General features: G+C 33.7%; 2 protein-coding genes across 2 annotated transcripts; one reads left to right on the plus strand and one right to left on the minus strand.

Moving 5' to 3' along the window:
• Nucleotides 1-505: 505 nt before the first annotated feature.
• LOC131846882 (glutathione S-transferase theta-1) lies at nucleotides 506-4,849 on the minus strand. Its single transcript, XM_059196308.1, has 5 exons — nucleotides 4,312-4,849; nucleotides 3,499-3,586; nucleotides 3,120-3,270; nucleotides 2,157-2,340; nucleotides 506-1,661 (listed from the first exon to the last, which is right to left on the minus strand). Exons 1-5 carry the CDS (start codon nucleotides 4,421-4,423, stop codon nucleotides 1,510-1,512), a joined length of 687 nt encoding a protein of 228 aa, XP_059052291.1. The 5' UTR covers nucleotides 4,424-4,849; the 3' UTR covers nucleotides 506-1,509.
• Nucleotides 4,850-5,771: 922 nt separating this feature from the next.
• Nucleotides 5,772-25,736, plus strand: LOC131846684 (ubiquitin carboxyl-terminal hydrolase 5). The gene is made up of 17 exons (XM_059196025.1): nucleotides 5,772-5,952; nucleotides 13,677-13,802; nucleotides 14,259-14,444; nucleotides 15,449-15,555; nucleotides 16,319-16,484; nucleotides 17,385-17,552; nucleotides 18,464-18,625; nucleotides 19,314-19,417; nucleotides 19,798-19,981; nucleotides 20,239-20,444; nucleotides 21,019-21,141; nucleotides 21,547-21,661; nucleotides 22,443-22,556; nucleotides 23,404-23,554; nucleotides 23,978-24,187; nucleotides 24,658-24,767; nucleotides 25,386-25,736. The coding sequence occupies exons 1-17, from the start codon at nucleotides 5,848-5,850 to the stop codon at nucleotides 25,446-25,448; spliced, it is 2,400 nt and encodes a 799-aa protein (XP_059052008.1). The 5' UTR covers nucleotides 5,772-5,847; the 3' UTR covers nucleotides 25,449-25,736.
• Nucleotides 25,737-25,828: the final 92 nt, after the last annotated feature.

Raw genomic sequence — 25,828 nt, forward strand, 5'->3', positions numbered from 1 at the left:
AACCACCTAACCCAAATAATGATTAGAGTAACAGGGTCAAGATTATAAGTAACACTTCCAATGAAGTAATTATCACACGCAATGGGCAATTTGATCTTGTTAATAATCTGTAACTTTATTCATATGAGAATAATAATAAATAAACAAAAAAATAACCATGCAGACAATTAACATAGCGGCATCTAGTCCAATGGTAAGCAGAGCTTGTGTTATGGGTACTATATAACTGATATAAATACTTAGATATTTTTTGTAAATACATACATAATATACCTACCTAGAAAACACCCAGACCTAGATAATCGTACTCATGAATACAAATGTGTGCACCGTACGAGGAATCGAACCCGCGACCATCAGAAGTAAAGCGGTGTGCTAAACCGCTAGACCACCAAGGCCGTATAAAAAAATATTCTCTTGATATGGTACCATGTAGCGACAACAGTGTGACGCCACCCGGTGACAAATAAAAGATAAGTATAGAATAATAAAAATTTATTGATCAACATTACATAAACAATCATAACAAGTACGAAAATATTATCTCTTACGAACATTATAAAATGCTATTACACATTATTTGGGTTATTACCTTATCTATAATATTATGATTTACAATATGTATTACAATTTCACAAATACGAAGTCCTTTTTGCGTGACATATTTAAAAAAATGTATAATAGGACCGACCATTGCAATGACGGTGACATTCGCCGCGCCGTTCAAAGTTCATGGAAAAATTACCTTACCTGTTTATAGGGTTGGCAAGCGTCCTGATAAAGCCGGACATAGTAAGGTTTTTTATATAGGTCAAAATAAACGGTGCCCGATTTTGTTTAGACTTTTTAAATTTCACTAAACGACTTCGTTTAGGTGGTTTTCTTTTGATTTATTTTGGAAAGTAAATAAGATTTGTGTGTTGTTGTGAATTAAGATGTTTGTGACTTACATTAGAATTTTAACTGTTCATAAACGATTATCAGGATATTAATTTTAACTGATGACTTTATTTGACGGATTAATAATAAGCACTGTATTGACATTCTATTTTATTTACATTTCATTAGAATTTAACAATGTTTATGGCAATAACAAAAAATACTTGATTTTACATACAATTTTTGCTTCGCCTATGAATATTATTAAGGCGCAATTTTGTATGCAATGCCCTAATGCAACCAGAAAATATCAAAGTAAATATCATATTATATCAAAGTAACTATCATAAAATATTACATCAGGTATTTAATATATTTAAATTCGTAAAACTAAGCCGCCTGGCCCCCACTTTTATACTACAATCTATCAATTTTTTTTCCCTTGTATTTACACCTTTTTTATACTACGTAGGTGGCAAACAAGCATATTATGGTCCATGTTAGTAAACGGTTACGATAGCCTATGGACGTCTGTAACACCAGGGATGTCACGTACGCGTGGCCGAGCCTAAAGAAACCTTAATATACCCTTCTTGTTACCCGCGTTCGATTAGATGCGGATCGAGTATATTAAAGTTTAGCGGCAACTTTTGGTTGTTTCGCAATGATTTTATTAACAATAACATGTGCTTCATCGTAATACGGGTTGAAATAATTGCGCACTTTTTGGTACCACTCATTAATTGCGGGATATTTCTCTCTCGGGTCATAACCCGCCATTCCTGTGAGAAACAAAGACTGATATCAATAAATAATAATAAAAGTAAAACCAACTCACTTTGGAACTTATTATATTATGTGCATATTAATTAATGTATATTTTTAAACTATCGAGTTTAATACACTCTCTAGACGTTTCGGGTGCCTACTAACTGATGTCAGCTTGTGACCACGACTTTCGTGTTAAACTATTATAAAGGTATTGTTGAAAAGGGTAAACACCTTTATCTTAATATTAAAACGCGAAAGTTAATAAACATCCATACTTACAGTATGGATGTTTGTTACTTTTTTACGCAAAAACTACTCAACAGGTTTTGATGAAACTTTACAGTAATATAGCTTATGCATCAGAATAACACTTAGGCTATATTTTTTAGCGAAATTTATATATTGAAATTTAACGCGAGTGATACCGCGGCCTCATCTAGTATACAATTAAATTGTTCCTGTTAAAACATATAATAATATTGTAAAACAAATATGTATGAACTTACTTGGCTGTTCCAGCTCACAAATCGCTATCAAATCGGCCACGGTTATAGTATTCCCCGTGACGAAGTCACTACCACGCCCTAACCACTTGGTGCTGAAGTTCTCTAGTGCTAACTCCATACGTTGTTCAAAGCCCGATATTTTTGCTGGAGTTACTTTTGTGCCAAACACGACTGGATCTAAGTACTGGACACATAAAAAAATAGACTATTACAGTAACATCGTAATATACATATGTAGATTATAATACAATTAGTTAGTAGTAGTATAATACAAGTATTTAGTCCTAAGCTAAGAGTTTGTATTATGGGTACTAGACAGCTGATACACATACATAAATATTATTTTTGTAAATACATACAAATTATACACAGAAAATACGCAGACCGATAGAAGTTATACTTATGAAGACCAATGCTTGTGCCCTGTGAGATATCGAACCTACAACCATCGGAAGTAAAGCGGTTTGCTAAACTGCTAGGCTACTGAGTTCGTCAAATTGTCGATTGTATTTAAATTAATTGATTTTGTATACAAATAAGATACTATTATGCTTGTTTTAAAAACCACATATGTACCACATTTCAAGCAATAAATATTAATTTCATTTCATTTCAATTCAAATAAAATAAAGCTTATTTTACAATACAGCTTGTGGAACATAATAACAATACAGAGTCACAAGAGCTTGTCACTAGGTATATTGCATTTAATTAATAAGGCCTGCACATTTTATATATTATACACAAGTATGTATGTTTTTAAATTTTCATTTCAAATAGTTGTATATGACTTTATTTTCCACTTTAAATCTAGCAAGTTTTTCCCAGTGGATTTCACACCTCTCTGTTCCAAGTATTATTCCAAGGGTGGCAACACCCCCCAGGATTACATGAGCTACCATACTTAAAGTCCTATAAAGTAGCTATGCATACAAAGTTAGAAATTAAAGAATTCATACTCACTGCGGTCCTAAAATACATGGCACAAGGGATCCGCAACTCGATGTGTTGCCATTCCAAAAACTCTTCCACACGGGCTTGTTTTTGAGACTCTCTTGGGTATAAATTGTCTGGTATGATTCTTTCACGGGCAAGATACTTGAGTATAGCAACACTTGAAAAATAAAGTTAATACGTATATATAAAATAGCAAAAACCAGTAACACTAGCATCGAGCATCATCATCATCCATCAAGTGATCCAGCATCACCAGATCTCAATATGTAATTCAATGCAGTCCTTTTGAAAAATAATGAAAACTAAAGCAAATATATAGTTAATAATATTAGTTAATTCTTTTATTGAGTTAGTTTGAATATAAAATTCTACTACGACTATTTACCTTTCACTTAAAACAAATCCATTATGATCAATCACTGGCACTCGTTGAAATCTATTAATTTTTTTATATTCTTCTGAATAATGTTCAGCTGAAATTGAATAATCTAATATAGTGTATGAAATATAAGAGATTTAAAGACATAATAATGTGATGTAGTAAATTATATATATGCTTACTATGATTGACAACCTCAGTGGTCTAACGGTATAGCACACCACTTTTTGTCCGATGGTTGGGGGTTCGATACCTTGCATGGCACAAATATTTGTATTCATGAGTATGATTGTTTGTATCGGTCTGGGTTTCTATGTATATTATGTATGTATTTACGAAAAAAAATCTATGTATTTATATCAGTTGTCTAGTACCATAACACTAGTTTAACTAACTTAACTTGGGTCTAGATGGCGCTGTGTGAATTGTCCTGAGATTATTATTATTATGATTACTAATAAGAGCCTGGCATACCATACTACATACATACATATAAATTTAATAATATGATGATGCCTTATTTTATGCAATTCTGTGATAATAAAAATATTTATATAAATAGAACATTAAGTGTGTAAAATAATCATTTATATTTATACAGTAATAAATAACACTGTGCTGTGTACATCACATTCCTTACAAAATAAACAATAAAAATAAAAACTACTATATATACTTTCTTTGTTATATTAGAATATGATTTAGATTGTCATACATTTATTGTAAGCTAAATCAGTAGTAACTATGATAGAAAGAAAACAGTAAGTACTCGATGAGTGGAATAAATGAATGCTATAAATTAGTAAATTAAATAAATACCTTTACGAAGATCCACAAATTTTGGCTCGAAATTACATTTTGTACTTTTTAATAAAATATAAAGGCACCTAGAAGGTTGCGACATAAGGTCACAATATAATTTGAGCGACATTATACAAGTTTTTATATATTTCAATTTCGATTATAAATAAACGCCTGTAATTGTAGAAACAAAATGTATGAATATTAAAATTTATTCTGTAATAATTTTTAATTTACAACAACGTTTAAATTCATAAATAGATGAGTTCAAACATCACAGATAACAAAGATTAAATATTGTTTTCGTTCAAACACCGTTCTAGTCATTGTATTCTACAATAACTTTTGAACTTTGAGATTGAGTGGAGCTATGAGTTAAGACTTTGATTTGAAACAGAAGAAAATATATGTAATTTATACGTGCATTTTATTTCAGAACAGTTTATTAACGTTAGGGAATTAAAATTCTTCGAAAAATCGTTTCATTCCAAAATTTAGACTTTTCATTCAAGTAATAATATTTTTTATTTGAAAACAAAATATTAATTTACTTATTATTAACTAATAAAAACAAAACAGTGAAATAAAAAAATAAACAAAAACACCCACACCAAAATTCGACCAAAAACTAGTGTCGTGAAAAGTAATTGATTACGGAAAAATCGATTAGTCAATAGAAAAATCAATTCACATATGTCACAGACTAACTGACTAATTCAGTGTTGAAAATGACATATAGAATGACATTTTTACTCAGTGTTTCTATCTATAAATATTCCCACGAATAGGGGAATTTTTATTTTACTAAATATTTTATATTCAAAATACGATTCAGTTAGAGATAGGCATAGATATGTTATGGTTACTAGATAACTGATAAAATTATTTAGATACACTATGTTTGTAAATAGGTAACATATTATACGTAGTAACATCCAGACAGACCAAACCATCATACTCATGAATACAATTTTTTACCCCGTGCGTGGATTCGAAGCAGCGACCATCGGAAATATGTATAGCGCTGTGCTAGATCTATGTTTCTTTTATGATAACTACTGAATGAAATTATAATAGTTTAAAATACAGTAGTTTTTGAATAAACGCTACCATAGAATGATGGACAAAGTTATTAAAGTCATATTGTTGACTGACTAGAGTTATCCACACTCTCATAAAAGTTCGGGTCTTCGGGGCGAAACTCTTCACCCAGCATTAACTTCGGCTGCAACAATCCCCGGGGGATTAGATAAATAGCTTCAAAAGTTACGTAGTTGAGGTTCCGTTTATCTCATTTTTGCAAAACTAAAGCTATGTTTTCTGTTTCTGACGGTCAATCGAATTGCTGCTAATATAGTAAATATAAAATAAGTAATAACAAACCAAAATCAATCCAAATAGATAAATTTTTTTTACTTGTTATTATTTTTATTTTCAGGTATTTTCAAAAAGGTATCTAGCAACATTTTAGTCTCTTAAAAATAAAATAACTTGAAGCATAAAAAATATTTTTACTGTTTCAAATTCATTACACATTCAAACTAATTGAATATCATGGCATCTTTAGATTTATTAACACCGCATTTATCCAAGATCAAAATACCGGGGCCGCAACAACTTATATACAAAGACGAATGTGTTTATTCGTTTGATAACCCGGTGAGTTGCACTTTCTATCCTAACCTCTTACGATACTATACAATTTTATTGATATATACGATTTAAAATAAAAGAAATATATATATACAAGTATGACAATACACTTATTTAGTAAATAAGTACCGCGGTTACAATTATATTTGTACTTTATCATTAATCAGAAGCGGTTGTATTCTATCCGTTGATTGAGCTGATCTATTTATTGCATTGTATGATCATGAATAAATACTTAATTTTTCATAGTTGGTAATATACTGTATTAAAGATTTTTAATATTTTTGTAGATTTTTTTATATTGTTTTTCTTTTTGAACTTATACTTTTGTTTTTATGTAGGTTCATTGAATGAGACAAAAGATTGGTTGACTTTTGTATCAGAGAATGAGTGATAATATAAGTCAAATGGGTATCTTAAGTCATTACATTAAATTGGCATTACGGTGTTACTATCTTTAAAATATTTAGTGTTCATGAAATTCTTTATGGCTTGATAAATATTTGCAATAATATTGAACATAGATGTTTTTACACCACTCGTAGAGTATGAACAGAGTATTAATGACAAAAATGTGTCCAACATGACCGGCGTCCAAAATAATATGTTGTATAACAGTTCCCTACTCACATATGTCTTGACATTGTCTCGTTTCACATCCATTATGTGTATTTTAGTTAATATCACTGTAGATAAAGTTATTGGAATGAAAAAACTTAGAATAGCAAGCACAAACATATATGATAGCAAATTTTTGTTATCCACATAGCAGATTTTCATGCATTGTTCATGTAGTTTTGGTCTACGAAATAATGTTCCACTTGTTAGTGTGGTATTACTAAAATCATCATTTGTAATGTTGGTAATTATTTTATAAATGTTCTGTACTATGTTTTCAATTTCAGTTGTATTATCTGCATGGTTGTCTTCATACACATCTAAATAATTAGGTGCCTTCACATATTTGCGCAGCTCTAAAGGAATGTTGGTATCATTATGTGGAGAATTGGAACATGAATAATTGCTATAATCTATGATGGCCATGCAAGACTCATGACCACTGCGTAACTCACTCATTGAGACTCCCATCTCTTTCACACTCATCGCATACATGGCCAGTGTGAGGAGAACAGGAGCAATCCACTGGAAAGCTATTGTTATGTAGGAAAAATACTTTTTCCAAAATGTAAACAATCCTTGGATATTGATTCTTCTTACAGTTATTGATTCTTCAGTGATTTCTTCTACAGCATTTTCGTCATTCTTGATCTTTATGTCTTGTAATATTCTATAGTGCATATAATTGTCTATAATCAAGCTCAGGAAACTATTCACCAATGACACTATCAGTGGTCCATATGTCATTAAAAGTGATGAGAATCCACAATGAATTTCAGTATCACTTTTCTTTGAGTTTAGAAAATGACTCGCCCTCTCATCCATGTTATACACTTGTGCATTGACTAGATTTAATTCATGCAGCGCTCTAAACATAAAAGTTACTCCCACACACATTAATAAAATATTTTCTGATAGTAAAATAGAAGAGAACCTTGTCTGATTCATTAAAACTCTCTTTAAATTGAAGAGGCTTAATGAGAATCCACACAATATAAGAAATGCCCCCAGAAACAGGTCAACAGTGTTTAACATTTTGTGGTGCTTTCTATGACAGTCTGGTGCAGAATGTAACAGTAGTTAGCCCCTATGATTTCGCGCGATGTCTCATGGCGCGATATGAGGTCTTATCTGTCTGTCTATATGCAAATTATGGGGGCTTTAAAGCTGTTTTTAATTTTTGTTTAGTTTTTATTTAATATATTTTAGTTAATTTGATATTATAAATTATTGCCCACCCACCGACTGGTCTCTAAGTTAAACGAAAATTTGTTGTTTGTTAAAATAAATATCTTATTTCATTTTATAATTGTTAGGTGTATATACGGCCTCCTCACCGATTACGTTTTTTATAATAGTTGTTGTCAAAATTTGTTGTTTGATTGACATTGTGTAAATATATTATAAAAAGAGACAATAGAATTATTCTGCGATAACGTACATATTATTTATTATTTAATACATACCATCTCAACACAAAAAAGAACCCCACCACAACATCTGGCGACCGTGACTTCGTACTAAAATGCTGAGATTAAAAAAATCAAGAACAAATTTACGCCGACTATTCACAAAGACTGGGAACCAATTATCAGAGTTATTACAGGAACCCATACCAAATACTGCGGAAATAAAGGTGTGTCATTCACTATTTAAAAGTAAAGCAGATGAATTATTTAAAGTTGATAAAGATATTTATAATGAATGGGTGAATGACGACGAAACAAATGAAGATGAATTTTACGCAGATTGTGAAACGGCAGATGAATTTTTGACTAAATGGATTACTTTAGATAATATGTATAAAGAATTTATAGAACAGCAGAATAAACGTCAACCTGCCTCTCAGTTACCAGTCGCATCATCTGAGAGACACGATATAAATACAAGAACACCAAATGAGAATATGAGCGTCAATGGAGAATCGATAAATAAAGTAACGAAGAGACGATTCACATTACCAAAGATTGAGCTGAAAAGGTTTGATTCCAATGTGAAGAACTGGATAAGCTTTTGGGGTCAGTTTAGGAAAATCGATGAGGATGAGACTATTGACGATGACGATAAGTTCCAATATCTACTACAAGCTACGGAACCAGGAACCAGTGCTCGAGACCTCGTGGAGAGTTTTCCCCCATCCGGTCCGAACTACCATAAGGCGATGGAACAACTAAAGGATAGGTTTGCCCGAGATGAATTAATTATCGAGCACTATGTAAGAGAACTATTACATCTAGTATTGCAAGGTAAGGTAGATAAAATTTATAACCTCCGATTTTTATATGATAGATTGACCACCCAGTTAAGAGCATTAGAAACTTTAGGTGTCACATGTGATAAATATGCAGCCATGCTGTATCCGATGGTGGAATCCGCTCTCCCTGAAGAGATTTTACGTGCATGGGAAAGACGGAATACAGATAAACATAGTAACCAACTTGAACACCTACTTCAATTTTTAAAACGAGAAGTTGAAAGTGAAGAAAGGATTGAGTTGGCTAAGTCCGGTTTTAAAAGTTATATGAAAGAGGTGAGTGAACCGACAATATCATGTATTACATCCGGTACTAGTAAGAAATATGAGAGTGATAAAAAGATAGAGAGAGACGTGAGAAAGAATTGTTTGTGGTGTGAAAAAAATAGTCACAATAGTTCCGAATGTCACAGTGTAGCCAATATGACTTTAGAACAAAAAAAGGAAGTAATAAAACAAAAAAAGGCTTGTTTTATTTGCTTAAAGAAGGGTCACAACGCAAAATATTGTAAAAATTATCCAAAATGTTTCATTTGTGGGAAACGACATACCGTAGTTATGTGCCCAGACATAAAAGGGTCTAAAAATAAGGTGGACACTGTTGAAAGTCAGGAAGTCTTGTTGTGTCATGATCAAATTACCTTACTTCAAACCGTCATAGTGAAAGTAATGAATGATGATAAGACAGTAGAAGTACGAGCATTATTTGATAGTGGTGCTCAAAAATCATACTTGAGAAAGGATATAATTAAACAATTAAATTTAAAATCAACAGGTAATAGAAATATACGTCATTGTCTTTTTGGAGCATATGAAACAAAGGAAGAAATGTATAATGAATATGAAATTACTATACAAAGTCTAGATAAGCAATATGTAGGTAATATGAAAGTACTAGGGAAAGAAAGAATATGCGGCTACATACCTAGAATTAATGAAGGAGATTTGTATAGACAGTTAAAGAAAAAAAATATTATATTAACAGATAAAGGTTGTGATGCACCATGTATAGATTTGCTCATAGGTACAGATTTTGCTGGAGCTGTATTGGATGGATGTATATATATCCAACTAAAAGATAATTTAATGGCTCTCCATACCAAGTTAGGATGGACACTACAAGGTCCAATTGGTATAAATAACTCTCATTGCAATATTATTACCAATATGATGAACCTTAATGAATTAGATATTAGTGAATTATTTGACTTAGAGACATTGGGAATCAAGGATCCATCACAAATTAAAGACAAAAATAGACTTGAGGAGGAAATTTTAGAAAGATTCGAAAACACAATAACCAGAGATAATACAGGAAGATATGAAGTTATATTACCATGGAAAGAGGGACATGAGCAATTGCAAAGTAATATTGGATTAGTTAAAAAGAGGTTGGAATCCACTACTAAAAGATTACTTTGTATCAACAGATTCGAGGAGTATAATAATGTCTTCAATGAATGGCTGGACTTAGGAATAATAGAGATTGTAAAAAATGATGATGTAGTTGGCCATTACCTGTCACACCATGCTGTCATAAAAGATTCCAGTGCTACTACGAAGATACGCCCTGTATTTGATGCTTCAGCTAAAGATAAAAATGGACTGTCTATTAACTCATGTTTAGAAAAAGGAGTGAATTTTTTAGAGTTAATTCCTAAGCTATTATTAGAATTTAGAAGAGGCGCTATTGGTGTCACGGCAGACATAAAAAAGGCATTTCTACAGATTTCCTTGTCAATGAAGGATCGTGATTATTTAAGATTTTTATGGTGGAAAGACAAAGATCGAAAGAATATCGTAACTTATAGACATTGTCGTGTTGTATTTGGAGTGACATCAAGTCCATTCCTATTAGCTGCCACAATTATACACCACTTGAATAAGAGTCCATCTTACTTAATGAACACAGCACAGATATTAAAGTCATCATTTTATGTAGACAACTGTGTCGCTAGTTTTGATACAATAGAGGACACCCAAAAATTTATAGATGAATCAAAACAATTGATGAATACAGGTAAATTCGAATTAAGAGGCTGGGTTACAGGTCCCATACAAATCAAAGGCACGGAAGAACAGAATAATATTTCGATATTAGGATTACTTTGGGAAACAAAGAGAGATGAGTTATATTGTAACACACATAATTTAAGTGATATAAACGAGAAACTGACCAAAAGAAGTTTATTATCTGTAGCACAAAGAATTTTTGACCCAATTGGATTTACTTGTGCTGTTACTATTGTGCCTAAGATTTTGTTACAACGAGTTTGGAGTAAAAAGAGCGCGTGGGATGACGAATTACCGAAGTCTATTGAAAGAGAATTTAAAGTGTGGTTACGGGAAATTCATTGGTTAGATAAATGTCGAATACCACGACGACTAAATACAGGATGTACCGAAAGAAATGATATGACGCTGCATGTATTTAGTGACGCTAGCAAAGACGCTTATGCAGCATGTATATTTTTAAGAACTGAATATGATAGCAAGGTAAATATACAGTTGGTGCTAGCAAAGGCAAGAGTCGCCCCAATAAAAACTATCACTATACCGAGACTTGAATTGATGGCAGCACTTATAGCAACTAGATTGTATCTACAAATAAAGGAGTCAAACAAATTAAACATATCCCAAGTCAAAACTTATTTCTGGTCAGATTCCTCTGTGGTATTGTCTTGGATCAAAGGAAATGAGAGGTGGACTGTATTTGTTCGAAATAGAGTAAAGGAGATCTTAAAATATACAAACATCCACGATTGGCATCATATACCTGGACCAATGAACCCTGCAGACTTACCAAGTAGAGGATGTGATGCATATACGTTGAAAGAGAACCGCTGGTGGGAAGGACCAGACTGGTTAAAATTAAAGGCAACAGAATGGCCGATAACCGAGGTATCTCTTGAAAAAACAAGTGAGATAGTCACAGAAGATACCGAAGAAACTATTGTGAATAATGTCAATTATGAAGAAGAACATTTTAATACGAGGTTAATATATTTCTCTAAATATAGTAAGATAGTAAAAATGATGGCATGGATGTTAAGGTTTATTTACAACTGTAAACAGAAAAAGGAAGGACGTAAACTAGATAAAATTTTGTCATACGATGATTATGAAGAAGCAGAAACTAAGTTACTAATGATTATACAAAGAAAATGTTTACAAAAAAAAAATGAGTTAAAGAAAATAAAAAATATGACTAATTTTACAGACGAAAAGGGTATAATGAGAATAAAAACTAAATTAATTTTGAGCCAAGAGGAAAATAGAGATTTTAAATGTCCAATAATATTACCTTCAAGTAGCGTTATTATATATCGTCTAGTGCAAGAGAAGCACGTAAGCCTTCATCATGCGAATAAACATATTTTAATAGCAACGATAAGAGAACGATATTGGATAATTGGTATAAAAAGACTTGCCACAAAAGTCATAAGTAGCTGCGTAAAGTGTCGACGTCACACTACGAAACCAGTTCAACCGATGGAAGCGGCCCCATTACCAAATGATAGAATAAAAAATAGTGCCCCCTTTGAGGTAACTGGTGTAGATTTAGCAGGACCGCTTTTATTAAAAAATTCGCAGAAACGATGGATCGTATTATTTACTTGCGCAGTCTATAGAGCCGTTCATTTGGAATTGGTGGATTCACTTTCAACTGATAGTTTCATGATGGCTCTTAGACGTTTTATTGCCAGGAGAGGAAGAGTACATACTATCTATTCTGATAATGGCACGAATTTTATAGGTATGAATAGTAGACTTACTAATGTTGACTGGGATCAAATTAGAAACGAATCTAACACATTACAAATCAGATGGAGATTTATGCCACCAGATGCTCCTTGGTGGGGAGGTTGGTGGGAAAGAATAGTACGAATGGTGAAGGAAATGTTAAGGAGAGTGTTAGGTAGAAGTTCTATCAATTACGTACAGTTGGAAACAATATTATGTGACATAGAGGCAACTATAAATTCGCGACCGTTAACTGCTACTGTTAATGACAAGGAAACTATTGTGCCCTTATCACCAATGAATTTTATACAACCTATAGCAAGTACCGATACTACAGATTTAGATTATATCGATATTAATTTAATCACTCGATTCCGATATATACAGAACTTGAGAAATGATTTCCGGCAGAGATTTCGGAACGAATACCTTGCAATGCTTGTTCATAATAATAAACAAAGGAACAAGGTACAGCTCAAAACCGGAGACATTGTTCTAATGGAGACTGCTGACAAGAGGATCAAATGGCCACTGGGCTTAATTCAAGAAATTATCACTGGTGCTGACGGGGTAGCCAGAGTAGCTAAGATCAAGACGAACTCTGGTGTTTTCGTACGCCCCTTTCAGAGGCTTTACCTTCTAGAAGCTCATTTACTCTAAGCTATCTGATGAGTACTTCATGTCTGCGGGAGGATGTTAGGTGTATATACGGCCTCCTCACCGATTACGTTTTTTATAATAGTTGTTGTCAAAATTTGTTGTTTGATTGACATTGTGTAAATATATTATAAAAAGAGACAATAGAATTATTCTGCGATAACGTACATATTATTTATTATTTAATACATACCATCTCAACACAAAAAAGAACCCCACCACAACAATAATTTTGAAATGGGATGTTGTATGTATGTTGTTTTCAAGTAGATAGTAATTAATTTTAAAATTATTTGTTTTGTTTTTTTATGAAGTGATAAAACAATGTGTGGTAGAGATAATATCATTATTTTATAATATTTAGGACATTACATAACTTTTGAGGTAACAATCTTCCATTCAAGTATCTGTCTCAATAAGTCATTAAATATGTTTAATTTTTTTTTATTTGTTGCAGGAATCAGAGACAGGTCTTTATGTGTCGCTGGTAACATTCCTTGGTTTTGGCCGCAATTATGTTGAACAGTACTTCCAGAAGACAGATAATGCTGTCTTTCTTCACATATATACAGAGAAGAAACCTGTAAGTTTGATGAACAATCTGTAAATTAGTTTATTTAATAGAAATATACAATACCAATAGCTAGCACTGTTACCACCAATAGTATTTGTAAATTCTGGAAATACTTAATTAATACTGTAATAGTCTGTCTTGTAAACAGTGCCTAAATAGTTCAATTAAAAATATATAAAACTTAAAGTACAGTTATTAAGTAAATAAGTATGTAAATGATTTTCCAATCACCGGCAGTTAATCAGAAATATAATTAAACACGTAAAGGTTTTAGTTGTTGTCAGATTTGAACCTAATCTTCAGGATCTATGTAGTAAACCATTGAAATCGAAATTATCTACGTAAATGTATTCTTAAGGTCTTAACACTGAGAGATGTTAATACCTTCATTTACCATAAAAATTTTTGTGTTAATTCTCTGTTAACAATATAAATAAATAAGTGTAAATAAATAAATGTATTTAGATACCAGAACCAGAAAAAACCGGTGATGGCCCAGAGAAAAAGATCACACGTCTCGCGATCGGCGTGGAGGGCGGCTTCGATCCCGACAGTGGGAAAGCCAAATTCACATACACCAACCACTACAGTGTTGTAGTGTTGCCCGGCTTCCACACTTACCCTTGGCCAAATCCTGATTTGCCAGAAGTTGTGAGTATTTTTATTTTATTTCCGATAATAATAATATAATAATAACCCACGGATAATTCCCACAGCGCTATCTCGTCTCAACACAAGTAAATCTTGTGTTATGAGTACTAGACAACTGATATATACACCTTTATACATTTTTTTGTAAATACTTAATATGCATAGAAAACACCCAAACCAATACAAATTATTATAATGTGCGAGGAATAGAATCCACGGCCATCGAAAGCAAGGCGGTGTGCTAAAGCGCTAGATCACCGAAGTCGTAATCATTAACCTATCTATGAACATCATAAATCCATGGGTTACACTATCTTAATTATTACTCCCCTTATGCTAAACCAGTAAGATAACGTTTGCGCGCAGTTGAATCGATTTGTTTTCGATTTGACTGCGAAATTACAATGGATATCACATAATCTTGTGATGCCTATAATGCCTTGTATAGTCATTCCGGAGCGCTAAGACATCATGCTACTGTATCCTGTAATTCCACTGCTTTATCCCAGTCTTCAACCGAAACACCTATTACAAATCACAGCGGAAATTGTTGAAGCGGAAGTACCAGCTATCATCCAGAATACAAAATATACTTCGGAATAAATGAAATTATGTCAAACATAAAGGAGTGTAGAAGTATAACAATGTTATTAACAATATTCCCCCGAAACGACTTGGGCGATTTATATTTTTTTTTTATGCATATTCAGTAGGTCTGAGAGTCGGCTATTATCTATTTTTCATACCCTTAAGTGATAAGGGTGGTCCACCCCTAACATTTTTTTAGTATTAGATCAATTTTTGTTTTTTTTATATTGTGGCATTACAAAATACATACAACTCTAGATTTTCCACCCTTCTATCACCAAACCCTATTTTTTTATTAGTGATTTTAATTAATATGACAGAACAACTTTTTCGGAGTCAGCTAGTATATATAATATAGAAAAATGATGTGAAAGTGAAAGTTGCCTAAAATGTACTGTATGAATTTTTACTTTCAGGTAAGAAAATCAGTTCAAGCTGTTATTGACGCAGAATCACCATTCAAAATTGCTGAAATGGCGGCATTAGAAGGTACTTGGGATGGCGAGACCAGGGAGGTCTCTGTGTAAGTCTTTATTTATATTTAATTCTAAATGGTCGCGATTCGAAGATAATTCATTTTAAGTTTAAATATTAGTTTTAATTAAGGTTCTTATGTCAAAGACTAAATATATGTTAAATGTATAGTAATGTGTGTAATGGTTTTTTATTTTTGAACATTATTATAGAGAAATATTAGTTTTCTGTTATATTTTCAATAAATATTTTAACTGTATAATTAAGAAAATCACAAGATTTTACCACGTTATATTTATTTACTAGCTACCCACCCTGTCTTCGCACGGATGTACATGTATTATACATATAAAGCTTCTTCTTGAATCGCTTTAAAATCCGTTGCGTAGTTCTAAAGATTTAAGCATAAATAAGGACAGACAGCGACAGCGACTTTGTTTTATACTATGTAATGATTTAAAATATATTTTTTATATAATAAAATGAGTTAAGATGCTGTGTTTATTTTTTAATTTTACGTATAAATAATGACCGTGTCAAAATAAAACTGAAGTATATATTTCAACTATGTCGAATTTGATACGCCTCTGTCCACTTTTCGTGAAAAAGGGGATTTTAATAAATAATAAACTGATTACTTGGAAAGATTCAAGTATTAATAATTAATATAAGTTTAATAATAGTTAATATTAACACATGAAGCAAAAAGTTTTCACATGAAGTAAAAAGTTTTTGATTGATTACTTAGAAAGAAACACATTTTACAATTTCAAATCAAAACATATTTTACAAATTTAATTCATCATTTTTAGACACGCAGTGAACCTAAAACAGTTAGACAACGGTGTAAAAGTACCGCCGTCCGGTTGGAAATGCGACAAGTGTGATCTCACCAACAACCTGTGGCTGAACCTCACGGACGGGTCCATACTGTGTGGCAGGCGATTCTTCGATGGTACCGGAGGAAATGACCACGCCGTATGTTCTTGGTATCTTATTTTTGTGTCACTATAATGCTGAACACGTGTATCGGCGTCACTATGGTAAATGGTTATTATAGTTTAACAATACCTGCCAGCTAGAACATCTCAGATTAGTCTATGTTTTAATTAGGAGTAGGTTTTTATATTATCTAGTTTTCCTTTTTTTTTATTTTTGTTGACTACGAGAATTCGTTAAATAGGTGTTTTTTGTTTGTATTAAAGATTCAGGTACGATGGTAGTGACGTACCAAAAATAAACAAAAATCCCTAAATAAAGAATAAAAAAATGTCTCAGTTACTTGCCATTTTTTCATAATTATTTTTTTTTCCATCTGTCTAAATCAATCAATAAAATTAGTTTTTTTATAACCCATGACAATTCACACAGCTTCATCTAGGCCCAAGTTAAGCAAAGCTTTTGTTATGAGTGCCAGACAACTGATATATATAGAAAACGCCCGGACCAATGTGATTGTTTGTATCGACCAATACAAACAATCATACTCATGAATGTAAATGTTTGCATCGTGCGAGGCATCGAAACCACCGAATATAAAGTTGTATGCTACACCGCCAGATCACCAAGGCCTTCAAAATAGAATAGAATAGAAAATAATTTATTAAAATAAATTTACATTGAAGCACTTTTGAATAGTCATTGCATTTTTTTGATCTACCACTCATTCGGAAAGCTGTCTCATCACAAGAAGAAAGAGCAAGAAACTTGCGTGTTGCTCTTTTAAATAATTTTATTATTACTTTACATTTTTAAGTTTAAGTGTGTGAATACAAAACGTAATGATGTAACTGAAGGAATTCCTAGACACCTATATTGATCAAATAGATTATGTATGATTTTTTATGTATTGTTACTGTATAGTGTAATTATTCTCAGGTGGAACACTATCGCGAATCAGGTTACCCTTTGGCGGTAAAGCTGGGTACGATAACAGCGGATGGCAAAGGCGATGTCTACTCTTATGCTGAAGATGATATGGTCGAGGATCCCTACCTTGCTGATCACTTAAAGCACTTTGGAATCAATGTTCAACAACTGCAAAAGGTATTAATAAGGCGACGATTTATTAATTTTTAAATTTTACATTGCATATTGGTAAGTTACCGCGCGTTACGATATATAGTGACAGTCAGTCGGCTATAAAATAAGTGCAAAATCCAGTCTGTCATCGCAATACGCTATTTCATTTTATCCGAGAAAAGATAGTGGAGGAGTTAATTGATGTACAATTTATTCCAACAGAAAGAATTTGTGCATTTATGCTTACCAAACCCTTATGAAATGTTTAAAAATGGTATAACATTTAATATTTTTAATCTCCAATGTCTTCTTTATTACATATATTGCTTTTACATTGTAAATTAAACATATATGTGATGATAAGATGTTGATAATATTAGCTGGAGAAAATTAGATTTTTATATATATTTTGACAATTTTAAAATATTGTCTGTTCAATGCTTATCTTTCTAACAGTATCTCAGTCGCATCTACTTCAGCCTCCAAGCATCTTCTTTTGTAAGCTGAGTTTCTGTTGTACGGTGCAAATTGGGTATGATGTTTTAGTCCTACTGAATGACAGTGTATGAGTGTTATTGAGGCTGTCATGATGATGATGTGAAGTTCTTAGTAGTATTTATATAAATAGGCGACGGCTACTGCTTACTAAATAGTGCGTTCAGCTTGTTTGCCATTCCTATTACAATATATAATACGGGAGTCTGGTAATGGTGATGATATGTCTGGTACTAAGGTATTTGTGATAGAAGGCGAAGGGGTCTTACAATGCAGAATTTATATGGACTAATACATTTTAAAATAAACAGATTTAAAATATATATTATTTATTATGCAATAAATAAAATATATTTTTTCAATTTACTTTTATATTATTAACGTTTAATTATACACTATTGAGTAGATTTAATTTTATAATATGTCTTATCAAAATACAGACAGATAAGTCAATGGTGGAGCTAGAACTGGAATTGAACCAGCGTACCGGCGAGTGGAATACGCTGCAAGAGTCTGGCAGCGAGCTGCGACCCTTGCATGGGCCAGGACTCACCGGCCTTAACAATTTGGGCAATTCCTGTTACATCAACAGTGTCGTGCAGGTACAGCATTTATTATGACTTATTCTATTAGGTGATGGATGAAATGTAGGCAAGATGATATGGTTACAGTCTGTTTTTTTTAATTTCGGAGACTAAATTCAAATTGACTTTTACACCTGGTAAATGTCAATTTTTTAAATGTAATGTATGTAATGTTACCAGCTGTAGTGAGTCAGTGTTGTATCTACAATACCAATGTTTTTTGTTTAAATGAACGTTCATAGATTTCGGAGTAACCTATTAGAATGGGTAATATTAATTTCTGATATTGCCACAACCCTATTATATAACCCTTATTACAATAAATTGACAACATGCGTAATGTCTAATTTGTCTCCGAGATTAAATAGCAGACTATAGACAGGGAATGAATACTAGGATGTGTGCGACTGGAAATTAATAGAAAATAAAAGATATTAATGTCTGATACTATTTATTTATATACATGATATCGATCATATATCGATACTTGAGAGAAAATTATAAATGTGGAAGTTTGTGATTGTGAATAGATGGGTGGATTTTTGTTAGTCCTTAAAGCAAAAACTATTGAATGGATTTTATTGAAACTTTACAATAATATAGCTTATACACCAGAATAACACAAATGCTACAAATTTCGCGCGAGTGATACCGCAGACACGGCTCGTAATGCATAAAGTAATTCCGATTAATTATATATTTGCAGGTCATTTTTCGCATACCCGATTTTGTACGCAGATTCGTTGAAGGGGCACCAGATATATTCGCTACTTTCCCAGAAGATCCTGTCAATGACTTCGATGTTCAAACGTGAGTTTCCATTTTTTCTTTATGCGCTAGTAGTTTCTGCGCCATGTATAATTAATTAATTGCACATTCATTGTGCTTATTTGATTTAGTTTTATGCATTTTCATATACAAATAATAGCAATAAGTAATCAGTAATTAATTATATAGTCTACTACTCTGTGCGGTACAGTCAATATTGTCAGCTTAATTGGAATGGATGGTGAGATTTTATTAAATTTAAATGATATTATTCGGATAATGTTATAAATAAAACAATATTTACAGACTATATATTTTCCCACACGCGTCTTCGCAACGTTTATTTATTATTTGGACTACTCTAACTTACTACTTACTTACTACTACTACTTACTTATGACTACGTATTTACGGTTGTACAGCGCAAAACTGGGCGTGGGCCTGTTATCGGGTCGGTACTCAGTGGCGGCGGACGCGGACGGGTCGCAGTGCGGGCTGGCGGCGCACATGTACCGCCAGCTGCTGGGCCGCGGACACGCGGAGTTCCGCACCAAGCGGCAGCAGGACGCGCACGAGTTCTACCTGCACGTACTCACGCTACTAGAGGTAGGCCACGAACAACCACTTTTACTTGTAAGTCGCTAGTCTTAAGCATTTCAGTGACAAAATGCCAAGAAAAATTGTTTATTTTGATGTCCTACAATGTTTTCCACGTTTTTAGTAATTCGGAGTCGGAGATTCCTGACATATTTTTATTGTTTGGGTGTACCAAATAATAAAATATACTCAGCGATATCTCTCTGTTTAATACAAATAGCGCAAGTTCTACTTGCTTAGTTTTTTTTTATTATTTATTCGAGTAGCGGCATAGTCGACACCGCGCGAATCCGTCGGACTGCCTGAAGTTCTCAGTAGAGGAACGCGTGCGTTGCGGTGCGTCCGGCGGCGTCCGCTACCAGCAGCGAGCGGAGCACCACCTGCCGCTGCCGGTGCCGCTGTCCGCCGCCACCAACGCGGGCCGCCTGCGCGACCTCGAGCAGGCGCGCGCCGCCGCCCACAGGCCGCCACTGTGAGTACCGCCACCGACACCATCCACCCAGTTCACTTCATCAGCTGCCGAAAGCTACTATAGCTGCCGTTATATGTACGTTCTTACGCAGTACAGCTTGCAGCCCTTGCCGCTTCAATCCCCGCTTGATTTGGACGAGGGATCGTGAGAAGGATCGGAGATCTCTCGTCCAAATCAATCGGGGATTGAAATTACGACGGCCTGGAGCCGAAGTTCAAACCCCTAGCGGCGCCCTCGGACTAAACTCGTATTCATCAGGCGGGAATTGGCCTTTAGCCGCTCTATAAGTTCCTTCGCAGGTTTGGAGTGCCTACCATCTGCACTCGCCCTCTATTGTCCGGTGAAGCTGTAAAAGCCAGCTGCGACCAACAGCATTAGAGTAGTCTGAAAAAATTAATCACGATTGGGCGCGCTGGCTTTTTATTACAGTATTTATACAGTATTTTTTAAATGTAACTCGTAAAGAATAAAGAAAATATTTACAGCATAACTATGAAAAACTTTAACTACAGAGTAAGTTTTGTATTTGGAATTAGATTAATTATTTAATATTATTTCATTTTCATCCCAACAGAGACCCATCACAAATCGTCCGACCTGAAATACCGTTCCAGGCGTGCCTTGACAGTTTCATGAAGGAAGAAAGCGTGGAACAGTTCTACAGTAGTGCAGTCAATGAAAAAGTCACCGCATACAAGTAAGCTCCTAGCTAGGGCTCGATTTTTGATGGTTATTTTCGGATTCTGCTATAGAAAAATACTTTTAACGTTATATTTGTACAGAAACATATGGAGTTTAGTTTACTCTGTCTGACCTGTAAGGGATCTAGCGTTATAATAGATAGATATTAATGGCAAATATGCAAATGGCTATTGTGAATCTATTTCAACGATTATGGAATGTCCCAATTTCAATATAGTATTTGGATAGTATTATAAAATAAATTTTATATAAAAAATCATTGGATTATTTATCCTCGCTGGATGTGACTACCATGGTTAATGTGTAAATAAATAAGTAAAAACTGTCTGCAAATTAATTTCTTATAAATTATTTAGTTTGAAATATTCAGGAAAAATTAATCTGTCTGTTTAATTTCTAGAATAACCCGTTTGGCCACGTTTCCTGATTACCTTTTAATTCAGTTAAAGAAGTTCACAATCAAAGAAGACTGGACGCCCGCCAAGCTTGACGTCTCCGTAGATATGCCATGGGAGGTAAAAAATGAGAATTAATATTTTTTTTGGAACTATCTTAACATCGACTTATCAAGCCTTTAGCAGATTTGTTGTGGGAATCTGTTGATTCCGTCAACAGTACCTCTAGTGTTGAAGCTATCGCTAAAATCCTATGTATGATGTCTTTTAAGTATATCTTTAAAGTGCTGTTTCAAGGATATTAGTATGATAATTAGATGAAACTAAAATATAATGAAGTCATTTTAATTACATTATTTTCATTGGCTACAGTAAAATAGCAGAGACAGTTGTCTGTTTATTAAAAAAAAGTAATCTTCATTTTCAGTAATCTCTGAAAAAAAAAACTTATAGTACTGTGCAACGCTAGTCCATATAACATACTTTTGTGGAGTGAAGGGATCGTTCGTAATGTCGAATGACCTAATTGCTATGTACCATGTCAGGTTAACCTCTGCACGCTTCCTCCTGGAAACCATTGTGATAAATTCCTGGTGAATTTGTCATGATGGGCTAATTGATCTGACCTCATGCGTTCATCTTATCCCACACTAGTGCCACGCCAGCGTAAATCGTTAGCGCAAGCGGGCGTAACATTCCATCATCATCCTTTAAAAAAAGTTCCTATTACAAATTATGTTCTTACCGCTTGTTATAATTCCAACTCCTTGTTCAACAACCCTATAATCTGCTGAAGCCATCAACTACTACCATCTGAGCATTCGAGCCGCATCAACACGTACCACCGCAAATAATTGTAAATGAAGTAGAAGTAAGCAGTTGTACTTGATGTGTGGTGCAGGTGGACTTGAGTTGCCTGCGAGCCCGCGGCCCGCAGCCCGACGAGACTCTGTTGCCGGACACGGCCACGCCCGCGCCCGCACCCGTCTACAACCAACAGCTGCTCTCTGATCTGGTCAGTATAGCATTTTATTATACTGTAGCAGTGTGTTGTAAAATATTTTTTTGTTGGATAATTATTAAATAATAAAAGTATACCTATAATGTTCTAGGTGTGCTAATGTGTAATTAATCAAAATTACTTTATACATTACTAGCCGTGTCCGTGATTTTACCCGCGTGAAATTTATTATTATTCTGATGTTATAGGCTATATTATTGTAAAGTTTCATTATTATCCATACAGTAGTTTTTGCGTAAAGTTACTCTTTCACACATTACTTTATCCATCCATCCATTCATTCATTCTCACAAAGTTCCGCGTTTATAATTATTATAAACGCGTAAGATATTGTTTTATATTTTTATTAGAGAATAAATATATTATTAAAAAAAGTTTCTCAAAATGGTGACCATCAAATGTATCAAGCTTATGGGCTATCTAATAGTAAAAGATTACCGTAGCCTATTGACTGAGTCTGTGGTTCGAGAGACCATGAGTACAGGAAGAGTATTACGTAATTTACTAGAAAAACTTGTGTCTAAAAAAGTAGAAATAGCTTTTTAGATATAAAATTTGCCAAAAACATAGTTACGCCATTTTATAGGACTATTGTTTATAATAAGACATTACCAGAAGATAAAGAATAAAATTACTTTTAGGTATATTTAGTCAATAACAACTAACACTAAATATTGTAATTATATTAGCACAAGTCAGCATAATGTTAGCACATTTGCGGGTCATGAAAATTCTCTTCAACCTCATATTTAGAAACCTATCACATAAAATAGCAAGTAAATTTAATTTAATTATGTGAAAAGGCCAAATAATGTATGACTCCCAATAATGTTTCTTTTAGATGGAAATGGGGTTTCCTGTTGAAGCATGCAAGAAGGCTCTGTATTACACAAATAACTCGGGAATGGAGGCCGCCTCTCACTGGTTGATGGAGCACATGAACGACTGGGACTTTGCCAATAAATTCGAACCTCCAGAAACACAGACTAGTGGTAAGAATATAGCTTTTTTTCTTACTACACTAGCAGACTTGTATAACTTCTTTGTGTCACATTTTACTTTTTTTTTATATATTTTCTTTTCATGGCAGCTTCGTTGTATCTCTATTATATAGTAAGTAGTAGCCTTCTTAGATAAATCATATTAAGCATTTCAAATCGAATTGGTAGAATCGATAGATTACCCCTGAACATTTAAACTTTGTTTGAATAATATCAGTGTAGATTTCTCATGAATACTACACTAATATTATTAGTCTGTCAGTGGCTTAGTATGACGTTTATATTGATTTTATTTAAGATATACTTAAATAGCCTTGGTTTTCCTTTAATATATAAATAAAAAAAATAAGTAAGTTGTCTTTCCTAGAATGTTGAACTGCACTTTTAAATGTAGTGTCTTTGGATCTTTTGTAGGTGGATGCGCAGCGGCTGTGGACGAGGCGAGCGTGGAACAGATAATGGGTATGGGGTTCGAGCGTGCGCAAGCGCAGCGCGCGTTGTCGGCCACCTCGGGCGACGTGGGCCGCGCCGTCGACTGGATCTTCAGCCACGCAGCCGACCTCGACGAGCCCGCCGCGCCCGCACACCACGACCGCAAGCTCGGCTGCAGGGACGGACCAGAGAGTGAGTACATGCCCACCGTTCTATTTCTCAACACAGGTACCCACCTCATCGGTAGTGTAACTAGCGGCCCACTCCTTAATACGGGTACCTAGTAGATAGTGTTACAGTCGACAGCAACCGTTCGCCAGGGTGCCCCACTAAAGCAGATTTCATTATCTACATATAAGTAAAAGAAGTTCATAGTCTTCGTTACTGATGTCGCCCCTTAATAATTTACTTAACTTGTGGCTCACAAACGTGTGATGTTGGTTTTTTTATACACGATAATGGAAAAAGCCTCGCCTGCGTAACGTTAGAAAAAAAATTATCGCTTCCAGACATAATATCACGCGGAAATTGATACCGATCTGAAAGTAGTAATGTTACAATAGTAGTGGTTCAATATTACACTCTTTCCATTTATTCTGTATATTTAATCATAAAATGGATGAATGTTTATGGAGTCCATAATTATATTCGTTAACTTTCAGAATACAGGCTGATCGCGTTCATATCCCACATGGGCACGTCGACGATGGTCGGCCACTACGTGTGTCACATCCTGCACGAAGGTCGCTGGGTCATATTTAACGACAATAAGGTAACAACCAATACAATTTTATTTTAATAATTGGGATGGCAAAAGATTACGCTAAGTGGCAACCTTAGCCTATATGAAAAACACAGTACTAATAACATACTAATTAAAATTAACTAAACATAACTAACTACACGTTCATGTTACTACTTAATGGATTTATATAATTTTTTTGTTTAATTCTGCTATAATTAGCATATGTGAGATCACAAATATTGTGGAAACTCGACTACCGTTCGAACCTTCACTAATGGTGCTCAAATTCCGTTATTAAGTCTACACACATATGGCGACGTGTTTCGCATCTGAACGAGGCATCGTCAGATATAGCAAGCTTGCTACAAACAACACGGATATAGCTATATCCGTGTTGTTTGTAGGCCTAGTGTTGACTGTTGGCGACCAAACCGCGACATTTATTATGTTACACCATCCTATCATCATTAATCCTTTACCATTCTGGGTAACTGCTGTATCATATATCCATACACTATAAACTTTACTGTCAAGTCACTTTTTAACTGAAATACAGCTTGCCAAGCAAGCAGTCTTTTTACATAGTTTACTGCTGTTCATTAATCAATAATATAGAAAGGTTTTTAATTAATTTTTATTTTATAGGTCGCCCTCTCTGAAAACCCTCCCAAAGATCTCGGTTACCTGTATTTATATGAAAGGCTGTGATGACAATATACAATCAAAGGAAGATAATGAATCATTGGTACCAAAAATCGCTGGCTCGGTCACATGTTTTACAGGATTTATATGATGTGGTATTAAGTGTGGAAGTTGTAAGTGATTCTAACTACTTTTAGGCGATATTTATTATATATAGATATGTTGTATTTTAGTAATTGCAATTAGATTAATTACAAAATTGTATTATCTAATATAAGTAGTTATTTTTCATATGAATACATTTGTTTGCAGTTTTTTTATTACATACTTTGAATATGAACTTGTAAAATGATATTTTTTAGCATATTTGCTTGCCCAATTTCGGTTTTATTTTGTTTCAATTACAGTTAAGGGGCCATCTTTAAATTACTTTACCTCTAAATGTG

Source organism: Achroia grisella, unplaced genomic scaffold, assembly GCF_030625045.1.
Source record: "Achroia grisella isolate CSIRO2021 unplaced genomic scaffold, CSIRO_AGI_Agris_v1 utg512, whole genome shotgun sequence".
NCBI lineage: Eukaryota > Metazoa > Arthropoda > Insecta > Lepidoptera > Pyralidae > Achroia > Achroia grisella.

What these genes read in the sequence shown, in the direction of transcription:
- LOC131846684 (XM_059196025.1), top strand. Translation starts at nt 5,848, where the DNA reads ATGGCATCTTTAGATTTATTAACACCGCATTTATCCAAGATCAAAATA. An exon ending in TATATACAGAGAAGAAACCT is followed by an intron (nt 13,803 to 14,258) that starts GTAAGTTTGATG and finishes AAATGTATTTAG; the next exon opens with ATACCAGAACCAGAAAAAAC. An exon ending in AACAGCTGCTCTCTGATCTG is followed by an intron (nt 22,557 to 23,403) that starts GTCAGTATAGCA and finishes TGTTTCTTTTAG; the next exon opens with ATGGAAATGGGGTTTCCTGT.
- LOC131846882 (XM_059196308.1), bottom strand. Translation starts at nt 4,423, where the DNA reads ATGTCGCTCAAATTATATTGTGACCTTATGTCGCAACCTTCTAGGTGC. An exon ending in GGATTTGTTTTAAGTGAAAG is followed by an intron (nt 3,271 to 3,498) that starts GTAAATAGTCGT and finishes TTATTTTTCAAG; the next exon opens with TGTTGCTATACTCAAGTATC. An exon ending in CCATGTATTTTAGGACCGCA is followed by an intron (nt 2,341 to 3,119) that starts GTGAGTATGAAT and finishes TTATGTGTCCAG; the next exon opens with TACTTAGATCCAGTCGTGTT.